Consider the following 14,829-nt stretch of genomic DNA (forward strand, 5'->3'; position numbering starts at 1 on the left):
AGCGCCTTAGTTTGAAAGAAAGCTTGCGTGCTTGGGGATGGGAGCGATCCGCCAGAAGCTCCTGGCTTTCTAGGTAATGCCTTGGAATCGCTTACTGGACAAGTACTCATCCAGATCAGCATTGGACTGATTGTTGTCTCGCCGGGAACAAGCCAAAATCACCTGTCGGAGTCAGTTAATATACCCGAGTCGGCCGTAAATCGGAAAAAATCGGGTAAGGGTCGGGGCACACAAAAAAACTTAAGTAATAAAACTTAAGCAATAAGGAAATCAACGTTGTGGATTTACTACTTGTACTGTTTATGTTACTGCCTTACGTTCTCGACTGTGATTGACTAATTCGCTTACTGCTTAAGTTTTGTTGTGTGTTACGGCCCTAACAGGTTGACCGAACTCGGATTTTGGGGCTGACTCTGCCGGGGATAATTCTGCCGAGAGATTTGCGAGATTCGCCAAATGGGCTCGGCGATTCCGCGGATACATTCGGTGACACGTCGGTAGCCCAACGCGCGGACTATTATGATACACGCGTTGTTCACGTGAAGTTTCGCGCTGGTTACTCTATGCAAATCTGCCGACAGTGGGGGATTCCGGAGAATCTAATTACGGAGGGATAATTTGAGCGTGTCATACATTACATACTTAAATAAAATGTATATAAATGAAAGATAATTATTATAGTAGATAATTATAATATTCTGCTAAAATTTATTATTTTCTCTCATATGTCGTGTGCATATAATATATGTGTGTATGTCGTGCGGACATGCGTCTCTATATGTGCACAAATCAGGAATTAGCCAGATACATCTTGTTGTGTGACAGACTTCTCTCTCCCTCGACGTACCAGTATATCAGTGTAAAACATATTGAAGTCAAGCCTAAATCAGTTATATCATTTAGGAAATTAAATAATTATTTATATAATTATACTAAAAAACAGAAAAGAAGGATGTGTACAAATTAAAATGAATATAAAGTGAATTTAACTAGATTTCTCTTAAAAAATTTAACTAGATTTCTCGTAAAAAATTCACTGTCTTTTCTTTATAAATAATTTTATAAATTTGTCTATAAATATGAGTATAGGATACTTTTTAAATGTTAGAATAAATATTCAGCATATGTATTAAACATACAAATTGAGTTAACATAATTAATTCTAACGTTACAATTGAGCATAATTAATTGTCAACATTATTTTGATTTATTAATATATGTAAAACAAACACATTATTAAAACAAAAATTTATAATGTATCTTTGTTAATTTTTTAAATTTAATTCAAAATTTTATTTTATTAATTTTATAATAAATTTTCAAATATTCTAAAATAAAATTGTTTAAAAATTACACAAATAGAACTCTTACCGACATAGCACATTAAGTAGTTTTTCATTGTTATTATCACAACCCAAATCACAGATTCGATCTAATAGTCGTATTAATACTTTAGTAAATTTCTTATCTAATGATATAATTATTTCCTCAAAGCTTCCTGTTCCATCTTTCGCCACAGAACTATTTTCAATCTAGTAAAAAATATACTCAATTAATACATTACAAACATGTGTGTACATATATGTGTACATTGCATAAACACATACATATATGTGTACATTGCATAAACAAAATTAAGAAACATTTTTTTAGAATCAGTAAAAATATAATACATGGTATTCCATTTGAAATCTCTTGTTTTTAATAGTTTTGTAAAAATAGTAATCCCCGTTATTCCGAGTGATGTGTGAGATTTTCATTACTTACTTCTTTAAATTCTCATCTAAATTTTTCTATTACTCTTCAGCGTTTTCGCGAAATTGTTGTCAGTAAAATGAAAAATAACGTTATCACAAAAGAAAACGTAAGTAGTTTGATAAGTAGTCTGGTAAATAATCAAGTTTAAGTCAATTATTTTGATGCAGCGAAAATTTCGACCGAATTAATCAAAAGACACCAAAATTAAAGAGAATAAATAATATAATATAAACCATTTCTAGACACTAAGTTCATGCAGAAGAAATATGGAAGAAGCCGACAAGGTATCTGCGATGAAAAAATGAAAAGCTGGTGCTGTCTTCTGATAAATTCAATGGAACTCTCACTGCATTAAAACAATTGACTTAATCAATATATCAAATTGTATTTTGTGCCTTTTCTTATGATGACGCATTTTTTCATTTTACTAATAATAGCACTGCAGAAACGCTACAGAAATCAAAAGTTCAGGCAGAAACTTAAAGAGATATATAATGAAAATTGTACACATTACTGAAATAATGTGACTTATTGATTTTTGCGAGATTATTGAAATCAGGGCATTTCAAATGGAACATCCTGTTCAGGATAGAGAAATAACGTGTTTATTTTAACAGTTACTTTTCTCCACTCCGATAGCATAGAAGATTTTAGTTGCAAACATTTCAATGTCTCAATTGATGTGCAACCTTTATTTTTTATTGGATATCATATGTTTATTTATTTTTGTCTAAATATTTTAAAAAAATAGAAAGTAATAATTTTATTCCTTTTAAGTAACAAGTTACTTTTTAAAAGTAACTCGTTACTGATTTAAAAAATCAGTATAATAAATAATAATGCAGCAATAAACTGTTATCAATTATAGCCGTCTTTTTTACAATTAAATATAAAAATGTAATCAATCTTTTTTATCAATGTTTTCTCGTAATTAAATACAGCTAACGATGTAGGAAAATATATAGATATATGAGGTAATACAACTTGTAATTTTCTAACCTAGAAATAAAAGCTATTTTATAATCAAAGAACATTCTAAATATAAATACATATATATTATTAGAAAACTACAACATAACATTTTATATATATGAATAAATTGCTTCACATGTTCCTAATTTTTATACTTATTTCGTTTTCAACAGATATCTTCGCATAATACATATAGAATTGATTAATAAATATATTTCTATTATCCACTAATAGAATAAAAATTTAAAATAGGACACAGAAATGTGATTTCAAGATACAGTCTTATACAGAAGGAGGAAGAGAGAGAATTAGAATGTGTGATGCGCATACTGTTGTGTTTCAATACAGACGCCTCACATAAGCACCCAAGCAGGGATGCCAGATTCGTGGACGTTGCAGCCACGCTGCAGCACGTCCACGATCTAGCATCCCTGCACCCAAGCGTAACAATGAATTACGTCGCCCCACTTTTTGACCCGTGAAATGTTATTTCTTTTTTATAATTTAAATGCTAAGTCCTGAACGAACTTTTACCCCAAAAAAAAGTCATTTCAGAAAACGTAGAATATGTCTCTTAACACAAGTAATTATTTTCAATTATCATGTATAATATATCATATAATGTTAAAAGATGTTTTCTCCAAAATTATTGAAGGTAACAAGAAACATTTTTTGTACAGTTTTTATAATTTAACTCGTTAAAATTCTTTAAATAACAAAGTGTTAGTTAGTTCCTCCAAAAAGAAATTAAAGAAACATTTCATTTTTTTAAATAAAATTATTTTTTTTACATAATATAATTCCTCTAATTATTCAGCATACAAAAATATTAAGGTAAAGTAAAGTAATAAATTAAAAATCAGCAGATACAGGATTACAAGGTTACAAGACATTTATATGTTACAAATACTTATATACAAGGTGTTCCATTTTAACTTTCGCATCGAAATCTCGTAAAGTATAATAGGCTTTCTACAATAAGCTATTAGTAATAAATCATAAGTCAGAGGCTAAGAATTGACCAATCACAGATTGAATATAACAAGAATACTCGACTATGATTGGTTAATTCTTATTTTCTGACTTATCACTTATGGCTTATTGTAGAATGGCTTTATAAGATACGGGAAAATGTTTCAGACAAAAGTTTTATGACTTCAAGGGGGACATAAGAAGATACCATTGGTTGGTTTGACTTTAAGTGGACGTACTAAGGTCATATACAGGTCAACTTTGTTTTTTAAATAGAAATCTCCATTTTTATTACGTATTCTCGTAACTGACCTCGAGAGCTCTTCAAAACTTCAAAACACTATAATAAACTATTTTGGTAAATACTTTTTGAGTTATGAGACTTGAATTTGATATGCAATTTGACATAAAGTATAAAATATCTCGTAAATTATTCATTTTTTGACTATTCAGTTTTAGTGTTTTGAAGAGCTCTCGAGGTCAGTTACAAGAATAAATAATCAAAAATGGGAGTTGCTATTTAAAAAAATAAAATTAACTTCTATATAAACTTGATATGTTCACGTAAGGTTAAACCAATGATATCTTATCTTATGTCCCCTCGAAGATAAAATTTTTCTGAAACATTTTTCCGTATCTTTTATATTTTACGAGATATTTCGATATGAAAGGTAAAAATGGGACACCTTATATACTCTGGCATATTTTAATATAAAATTTCTCATATAAATTATTAATATTTGAATAATTCTACTTTAATATTTTTATATTCAAATTAACTAGAAGAATATAACTAGAAGAATTGTAAAATCATATAATTCTGTTTATAAAAATAACGATGATCTTCATGCAATATTTAAACGGCTATCAACCAATAACGTTGCTATATTTTCCTTAAAATCATAAAACTTTTATCTAACAACGGGTCTAGTAGCATTTATTCTTCAAGGATTTTTTAATATTTAGGTTTTAATGAGTTTAATATATGTTGTAATACTATTACTAATTATTAGTAAAATTACTCGACGCAACTTTTAAGAATTTGCGAAAAAAATTAGTTTAAAATTTCTGGTGTTTCCTGTTTACATCGAATTGAAAAGACAAGTTTCAATAGTAACATAAAATATACGGACTAGTAAGCTGAAACGATATGGATTCAATTATAGATTCAAATTCAACTTCTTTTTTTTTTTAATATCATTCATTTTCATTTTTTTTAAATCTACATTTGCATAAGCAATTATATTTTTAATAAAATTATAACTTTATTGTATATTTATATTAATGGACAATAGTAAGGCTAATGAAAATCTACGAGAATCCGTAAACGAAGCGCAAATTATATTTCTAATTTTAACTCAGTTTATTAATAAAGTTTATAACTGACATCAAGATCTTTTCGAAACACTATAATGAAACACCTTTTGATTAAACTTTTTGAGAAATAAATTGCTCAAATTTAAGTATTGTTGGCATTAGCAAATTTACCAGCAGGTGATTTTGGAAATTTCGCACATTAAAAATCTCATTAGTGAGATTAAGAGATATGATCTCTTGAGCCGCCTCCTACCACCGCGTAGAGATAAAGATGTCAAATTGCAGATGGAACAACACGCTAATAGCATGTGATAGGGATTGATGGGAATACGCTGCGACTACGATAGGAATAAGCCAGAAACACGCTGTTGTTAGGAATTCGCTATAAGTGCCTGCAATGCTATTGGTGAGGACACGCTACTAAACGCCGGCAATACGCTGGGAATAAGTTCGTAACCACTGTCAACACGCTGCAATCTGGCATCTCTAATGATAGACAGCTGAGCTTCATGCTCACAGCTTCTTCTCTTTTAAACTTTTGTAGAATTTTCCTAATCAAATAATGGCTATGTTGTTGCGAAAAGAAAATATATTTATCTGTTGATAATGAAAGAATACGGAGATAAAGAAAGAGATATATGATCTCTAAAGCAACTTTTAAAGTTGCGCGAAATCCAATTTCAAACTTGAGTCATAAGAACGATTCAATTATATGCAAAATTTAGTTCATGAAGATTTTAACCGGAGAATGAAATTTTATAAACTTAGTTATAAATTATAATCGTATCGTCATGCAAATTAAATAACTGTCGTAATTTATGTTAAATAAATCAGTTTTTCATAAAACGGATATTTCAAAGTAACTGAAAAACTTCGTCCAGTGATCTTATTCTCATTCTATATTCTTAAAGCGGAACAAATCCATAAGATTAATTTGTTGTATCAGAAGATACAATATGGTTATTCATTGAAAATCTTTCTTTCCAACTTGATACATTATATGGGAAAAACTTTAAAAATTAATTTTTTTCGCAAATACTTCAAAATTGCATCGAATAACCTTGTCATTAATTTCTGGGAGAGAATATTTGTAACAATCATTGTAACATAAACGTAGATCAAGTTCGTCAAAATCGATGGAGACAATCCTAGTACTCTCCTTAAGAATGTCAGATAAGCCCAGATATTTTTTGATATATCATGATATCAAATTTAGGAAATATTGTAGCAATTTCTATTAAAATTGGACATTTTATATATATACTTAGCAATCACGTGTTCTTAACAATATAATAATGACCTCTAAAAAAATGTCTTGATTTAAAAAAAAAAAATGCTTCATGATTCTAGAACTACAAAGATGCATTCTGGCGAGCTTACAGCTTTAAGAATATACCTCATAATGATAGACATCTTCCTGACAGGCACCAATCATGGATGTTAATTCAGCATCAATGTAGTAACGGCTCATATGCTTAACATTAGTAAAATATCAAAATTTAATATATCAAACTGTCATCCATTATAATTTCCTTTCCTGTTATGTATTTTTATCATTGTTTGTTTTATTGAATGTTACTAGCGTTATTTTTAAAAATAACTTTAGATTAATAAATGATTTCAATAAATAATAAATGTGATTTCAAAAAAAATTTAGCCAATCCAATGGAAAAAAAGTATTGAAAAAATATGCATAAATTATTAATATAAATTTTTTGCACAATTTTTTGCTATAGTTTTTACAAAATTGCTATAAAAGGGAAAACATAAGGCCTAAAACACTGATATTCAAAATGTATTAATAATGTAATAATAAATAAAGCAGTGTAATAAAAGACCCCGCACAAAACCAATGTTTTTGGCCCTCTGTGAAATTGGCTGAAATTTTAGTATGTTATATAGTTCTTGACTTACTGATCAAATTTCTTTAGGCACAAAGCTTAAAAATGGCTAATTTTTTTGTTACAGCATTTGAAATGTTGTATTTTATCATTATTTTTGTAACATTGCAAATCGGTTTTTTATAATAAATCGAGAGATTTTAAATAATAATATGAGATTTACCTACACATTTGAGAAAGATTTATGTATATATGTGTTTGCCTATATGTATTTGCATGTGTGCGTATTTGTATGTGGGGAAGGAGGCTAAATAGTATGTTATTATTTAGCTCCAAAAGCACATGTTTTAAAATGTTGGAGTAACACGTACTAATTTTCATCCACTTATTCAGCACACATGCACGCATGCACGCACGCACGCGCGTGTTACATATAAATCTTTCTCAACTGTGTAGGTAAATCTCATATCATTATTATCTAAAATCTCTCGATTATTATAAAAAACTGATTTGCAATGTTACAAAAATAATGATAAAATACGATATTTCAAACGGCTATAGCAAAAAAACTAGCCATTTTTAAACTTTGTGCCTAAAAAAACTTGATCAATAAATCAAGAATTATAACATACTAAAATTTCAGCCAATTTCACAGAGGGCCAAAAACACGTGGTTTTGTGAAGTCTTTTACTTAAAACAAAACAGTCGCAACTTAAGGATACAGATGATTGAATGTGAAATTGTACATGCAATGTATTAGATAGCATCAGAAACACACACACACACACACACACACACACACACACACACACACACACACACACACACACACACACACACACACACACACACACACACACACACACATATATATATATATAAAGAAATTTACCTGCATAAAACTGCAGAATTCTATGCAAATAACGCATATACCAGTGATGCAACCGAGAAGATCAGGATCCGTTAACATACATTCTTTCAGGTAACAATCTTGCAAATCTTGATGCACACTTAGTACGTCATCAACATTACTAACCTATTAATTTATCAAAAAATATATACATGTAAAATAAATTATATTTGAATATAAAACATATTACATTTTATTATTATATTTTTTAAATTAAAAAAAAAAGAAATAAATCATAAACCTTGCTCATCTTGTTTATAAATTTTAACCAATTTGGTTCCACAACTTCTACCATCATGTAATACTCTAGATGTTGTATACAATCAAGCATTCTCTGTCGTAATGAAAATGCTTGTCTGTAAGTCATAGCCACTTCATGTGTAAAAGTCTTTGCTATTTTATTACTGACCCATATTCTATAATCCATCAAATTTTTAAATTATTTTACTAAAACTACAAAGTTTAGTTTAAACTTAAATTGTTTTAACTTTAAAACAAAATAATTTACCTGCACAAGAGTCTCTCAACATATTTGCAGTAAAATAAATGCCTAAATAACATTTGATAACAAGCTATGGCCTTCCTATTAATAATTAAAGAAACTGGCCATTTAACATCATAATTGAAGACAAAAGCTTCTAAACCAGTCAAAATTTTACCTGCTTGGAAACAGTATTCTATAACAAAGAGACAATTAATTCTCCTTATTAATTTTCTTTAATAAAATATAATTGAATAAATATAGTACTTTTAATAAAAAAATACCTTTCTCGTCACTAGTTTGAATGGAAAGTATTCTAAACATTTGATATTGTAAATCATATGGAAGCAATTCCGGTTTCAAATCATCTTTATAAGGATCTGAATCTGCAGTAGACATTCGTAAGGCAACTTCGAGAAGAGATGCTAAACGATGTAATACAATATCATACATGCTCTTGCTCAATTCGGCTTCGCACAAGTTCATAAATTGGACCTGATATAAAATTAAACAAAATCTTTTATATAAAAAATAATAATTTTGAGACATACATATAAAGAAGTTCTCTCTCTAGATTTTTAGAGAAAAAGAATTTAATTCTAAACGTAGAAAAAATATAGATAATCTTTCTATTAGAATTTAGAACAAAGCGTAAGACAAGATAGAAGTTTAAATGTACTTTAAGATTCGGCTCTCTCGTGACTTGACATGGGTTGTGTGACATCAGAGGCAAGAAATGACGCAAAAAATTTCGCCGTATATTAATTTTATTTTGTGATTTTATTTTTCCCTTAAAAATATGATATTTTCATAATCTTAAAACTTGTAAAAAATATCAAAAAATAAAATAATCTGTCTAATAGATCACTTAAAGTATAAAATAATTCTTGAAATGGTCATTGCTCAGCTATCAGATCTAATGATCTGATGATCTCTTATAGCTGTTTATCATTACTTCAAAAATTATTTTACACTTTTATATAATCTATTGGACAGATCTTTCTGGTATTTTTTGCAAGTTTTAAGAATATGAAAATATGTTTAAAAAAAAAAATACAAAATAAAATTACATGGTGCAAAAAACCTTTTGCATGTCATTTCTTACTTCTGACATCATAATTCAATATGTCTGTAGAAAGCCGTGCCTTAAATTTCTAGTTTATATTTAAAAAAAAAAAATAATAAAAATAAATTGTATTTAATCAAGAAATAAATCACAATGTACTTCTGAATATGGTTATAAACGGGATAATAAATTCGGCTAATAATTTAATATAACATTTTTAAGAATGCATTTCCTTTTTATGATTTAGATTTAAAATTTTGAATAGTTTACAAACTCTTATATAAAAGGAATCTAATAAGTAAATATTTGATAAAAATTTAAATTAAAAAAAAAAATAAAACTGATAATTAACAATGCAACTAACAAGAACTGAACTTACCACAAAATCTCCTTGAGCAAGAAGAAAGTAACTCTTGACACTACGTAGTCTACCCATTAAATCATTTTCCTTCATCAATACCTCTAGTAATTTTCTAGCAGCTTCTGAATATGCTCTATCAATAGCAGCTATATATTTTTGTCCTTGATACTGATAACTTAATGGTTCTTGTTTTTCCCATTGTATTATTTTGCCTAAATATAAATTTATCAAATTTATAAAATAATTTTTAAATTGACAATATACAATTGAGCAAAAAATTAATTTTACTTGAATACTGTTTATTACTTAAGGCTCAGTTTTCTCGCGGCGCGACATGGATTGTGTGACGTCAGAAGCGAGAAATGACATGTAAAAAGTTTCTTGCGTCATATAGCTTTATCTTGTACTTTTCCCTTAAAAACATGATATTTTTGTGTTTTAAAACTTATAAAAAATACCAGAAAGTAAGATATCTGTCGAATAAATCACGTAAAAGTGTAAAATAATTCTTGAAATAATGGTCACTGCTTAGCTATCAGAAACAATTAGATCTAGTGATCTGTAGTAATCTGTAGTAATTTCTGATAGCTAAACAGTGTACCATTATTTCAAGATTTATTTTACATTTTTACGTGATTTATTGGACAGATATCTTACTTTCTGGTATTTTTTACAAGTTTTAAGAATATGAAAATATCATGTTTTTAAGAGAAAAGTACAAAACAAAGCTATACGACACAAGAAACTTTTTACATATCATTTCTTGCCTCTGACATCATAATTCAATACGCTGCAGACAGACAACCAAGCCTTAAAAAGGAACAATATTTTTATTCTTTTTAAAAATGTAACAAATATAAAAACTATTATATTATTTTAAAACATACCACACTGCCTAATCACATTAAAATATTTTCCTGTTCTGAGTATAGTTTGTGCATGTTCGTTTAAAAATACAGGTATCCTTTCTAATCGCATAGTGTATCGTTTTTCCCAATAATCCGCAGAATAATCTACAGGAAGTTCTTCCCTTTGAATCAATTCGTTATCTTCTACAAAAAACTAATAAATAAATATAAATATATATATTATATAAATATTTATAACATATATTATTAAGATCTTATATGCTAACTTCCTGATATGGATCACATATCACTCCTTTGTAAACCCATTTTTCTAAAATTTGCATATATGGTATACTTGCTGCTTCCATGAGATATAAACATAATTCTTTACACTTTGTTTCACCACTGATATTATTTAATGTTTGTTCATGCAGCAGGCTCAATACTTTGCCTCCTCTAGCATTTGCCTAAAATTAAACATTTGATTATTATAACTGCTTTGTTTCAATTATAGAAAATATATATATTCATATTTTCTCTATGCATATTTAGAATTAAGTATAATCAAAATTATTTAATTAAATATTAACTGATGTTTTAGATTGACCTTGCATATTGTAGATGTAATTTGAGAAAGTATAGACATTGTAAGCATAGTAGGCTGAATATAAAACCATAGTTTCTGCAAACTTAATTTACCATGAATATGTTCTGTTTCCAGTTGCACAATAAAGAGCTAAAATACATTATACAAAAATTAATATCTAAATATTTAATTTATAGGAAAGAAATGTTTAATGGGTTTAAATGTTGTATTATAAAAGTTAATTTAACCAAGTAATCTTTTAACAGAGATCGTATAGCTCCTCTCAAAGCATGATTGACTTGTCCATCATCTGGTAAAACTTTCTCCTCAACGAATCTCATTGTCATGGAATAATAAGAAGCTAAAGGTAATATTTGCTGTGCTAATTGTTTAAATGATATACCTAAAAACAAAGCTCAAAATTTTTAATTTTACTTTTATAATTGTTATATGTATTTAAGATTAAAATTTTTGTGGTCCTTACCAACATCTGGTAATATACTGAATGTTTTAACACCATATGGATTTGTTAATGGTTCCGAAACAATATATGAGCCATCTATTCCTTTTAAACAATACAAGATATCCCAAAGAAGTATACATTCCTGAGATACAATTGGTACAACCTCTGTAATTATTTAATTATTCTATGTATATTTTATTGTTTTTGAATCTTATATTTCATAAAAAAATTATTTACGAACTTTGATAAAGTGCCATAGTAGTATCGCTATGAAAATCCCAAGTTATACGTGGACGTTCTACAATCCAATTATGCTTTACTAAAACAACGTCATTTTTTTTACTATTTAAACAAACTTGCTGATTTAATTTTTTTCCTCCTTCCACGGCAGCTTTAATTACAGTCTTGCAAATCTAGTAAATTTAAAAAAATATACTTGTAATTTAAAAAATTATACTTGTTATATATCAATATTTTATTTAAAAAGCAATTAGTTGAGATATTAAAATTTATATAAATAAAAAAAATATTTTAAGATTTATATATTATACTTATTGTATATTTTTATATATTATACTTATTGTATATTTTCACCTTTGGCAAATCTTCCTGTGTAATAGTTGGATCCCTCAGGGAACTAGCTGCTGCTTTTGATATAGATTGTGATAGATATCTTTTTAATTCTTCGTCTTGAGATATTAATTCCAAAGTCTGTACAAATGGACCTAATAAATCTATTCTGAAAAAATATCCTTCTTGGTATCTTGTTATCCTACTTATATCCTTATATATATATATATATACATACATATATCTTACATACATACACACACACACACACACACACACACACACACACACACACACACACACACACACACACACACATATAGTGTATTACATGTAAAATATATATTTATATCATATTAGATTATTAACTTTTTCGACTTTAGTTCCTCATATTTCTGTATAAATAATTCCGGTTGAGATGAAATCTTAGCAAGATATTGAATACAGCTGTGAGGTGCAACAATATTTAGCACATTCGTTGTCAAGTTTTCCTTTTGTAGTTTCTCCAAATGTCTCTCTGGAGCAGATTCCGAGCTAGAAAAAATATTTACATGTAGAATTGTTGTAGGTATTATGTTTATTAATCTTACGATTCTTAGTTTACAAATCCACAAAGATGTAAATTTTTCCGCTTACCCCAGTAATTCAATCAACTGCATTATTAGATGATGTAATTTAAATTCACTCATCATTCCTGATTGCTTTCAACATCAATTGTCACACATCAACGTTAAATATGTTAGCTTAATCTAGCGGCATACGATGTTTTTTTCCTGCTAATTTGCTGGAGTTGGGTGTTTGCTGAGTTCTTGTCTTTGATTGGTATATTCTTTTAGATCTAAAATAATATATCAATCGAAGATAAGAACTCACAAGCACGCAAATCCAGCTAGCAAATTAGCAGGAAAAAAGCATCGTGTGCCACTGGCTTTATTCAATATTATTTTACAAATTATACAACTATTCATTTAAATTTGCTTAGAAATAATTAGCTTGGATTCTTATGCAGCATGCAAACATCGGCGCTTTGATACCGAGCACTGATTGGTGCGAAACGGATAATGGAGGTAAATAGTAAAGATTCATTCGCCGTTTTATCCTCACTACTCATTTTTCACCAATCAACATCTGTGTTGTGAACCGACACTAAGAAATTGACTAAGTGTCAGTCCACAATAAGTGTCGGTCCACAATAAGTATTTAATCTTTAAGCCGTAAGAAATTGACCAATCATAGTCGATTATTCTTTTCATATTAGATTATAATTGGTCAATTTCTTACGTCTTAAAGCTTAAGTCACCTATTGTGGACCGACACTAAGTGATTTAAGCTTTAAGAAGTAAGAAATTGACCAATTATAATCGAATATGAAAAGAATACTCGACTATGATTATAATTAGTCAATTTCTTACTTCTTAAAGCTTAAATTAGCTTGTGGACCGACACTAAAGCGATGTCTACAATAAGACTTTAAGACGTAAGACTTAAGAAATTGGCCAACCACAATCGATTATTTTTCTATAAATCTTAATAAATTCTCCAATCCTAGAGTGTCGTCACATGCGGCATAACTTGCGTAAGCGTAACTTGCCGACCAATCACATCGTTTCATTTGAACATCAGGGGGTCAATCATGTAACTTTACGTGAAATTTTTCACTTTTCATTTTTCACTTTTTATTTTTCATTTTTTACACCTTGACATTTCACGTGAAACTTTTCACGTACAGCGATAATATTATATACAATTGGTTATTAAAAGATGTATATAATATTGTACCAAAAAATAATTTTTATTAGCTATAAAACCTATGAAACTATGTTTCATGATTTCACTTTCCACGCATCCAAGCTACATATATAATCGCTGTACGTGAAAAGTTTCACGTGAAATGTCAAGGTGTGAAAAATGAAAAGTAAAAGTGAAAAATGAAAAGTGACAAATTTCACGTAAAGTTACATGATTGACCCCTAGATACACAGATTATAAAAACCAATCACAAATTAATTTCTGTTAGAGAATACAACAGAAACCCTAATCAGCAATTGGTTGTATTAATTACGCATTTCTCGAAATTTCGCGAAATACGCTCTATGTGAAAGAAGGCTTTCAGAATGGCGTAACGTGTTTTAATAAAATACTAGAATACACAGATTACGCTTACGCAAGTTAATACGCCGCATATGACGGCATCTTAAGGATCCAGGCTTAAGACAGGAGCACACACTTCTGCATAATGTATTACGCATAAGTATCGGTCCACAATAAGTATTTAATCTTTAAATTGTAAGAAATTGACCAATCATAGTCGATTATTCTTTTCATATATTATAATTGGTCAATTTCTTACTTCTTAAAGCTTAAATCACCTATTGTGGACCGACACTAAGAAAATGAATCAATCAGAATCTTTTATTTCCATTAGAAAGTAAAAATGGAAGACTATGATTGATTCATTTTCTTATGGATTATGCATTATGCGTTATGCAGAAGTGTATACTGCGGCCCTTAGGGTCTATTCAGACAAACTTGCATAGTAGTATAATCATGTGCATAAAGAAAATTATCCAATCGTATTTCTATCAAAATCTACGATCAATGTAACATTACAAATACTTCGAAGCGTTTGATTGTCCAATCAAAACAAAGCATTTTACTAATGCGTCAATCAAAAAATGCTTTAA

At 28.6% G+C, this 14,829-nt stretch overlaps 1 protein-coding gene across 3 annotated transcripts; it reads right to left on the reverse strand.

Annotated features, from left to right (window-relative positions):
- Positions 1 to 688: 688 nt before the first annotated feature.
- LOC105433145 (gamma-tubulin complex component 2) lies at positions 689 to 12,964 on the reverse strand. 3 transcript variants are annotated; one of them, XM_011648289.3, is made up of 17 exons: positions 12,782 to 12,964; positions 12,515 to 12,679; positions 12,170 to 12,314; positions 11,817 to 11,988; positions 11,597 to 11,740; positions 11,361 to 11,515; positions 11,134 to 11,262; positions 10,814 to 10,993; positions 10,566 to 10,740; positions 9,697 to 9,890; positions 8,536 to 8,746; positions 8,279 to 8,447; positions 8,012 to 8,186; positions 7,753 to 7,896; positions 6,416 to 6,493; positions 1,372 to 1,532; positions 689 to 881 (listed from the first exon to the last, which is right to left on the reverse strand). In XM_011648289.3, exons 1-17 carry the CDS (start codon positions 12,835 to 12,837, stop codon positions 797 to 799), a joined length of 2,538 nt encoding a protein of 845 aa, XP_011646591.2. In that variant the 5' UTR covers positions 12,838 to 12,964; the 3' UTR covers positions 689 to 796. The 3 variants fall into 3 exon arrangements, with proteins under 3 accessions (XP_011646591.2, XP_011646600.2, XP_088939202.1); XM_011648298.3 differs by lacking the exon at positions 6,416 to 6,493; XM_089083076.1 differs by lacking the exons at positions 689 to 881; positions 1,372 to 1,532; positions 6,416 to 6,493 and adding an exon at positions 6,527 to 6,556.
- Between the last annotated feature and the right edge of the window lie 1,865 nt (positions 12,965 to 14,829).

Source organism: Pogonomyrmex barbatus, unplaced genomic scaffold, assembly GCF_055798465.1.
Source record: "Pogonomyrmex barbatus isolate J1 unplaced genomic scaffold, ASM5579846v1 scaffold7, whole genome shotgun sequence".
Taxonomy (NCBI): domain Eukaryota; kingdom Metazoa; phylum Arthropoda; class Insecta; order Hymenoptera; family Formicidae; genus Pogonomyrmex; species Pogonomyrmex barbatus.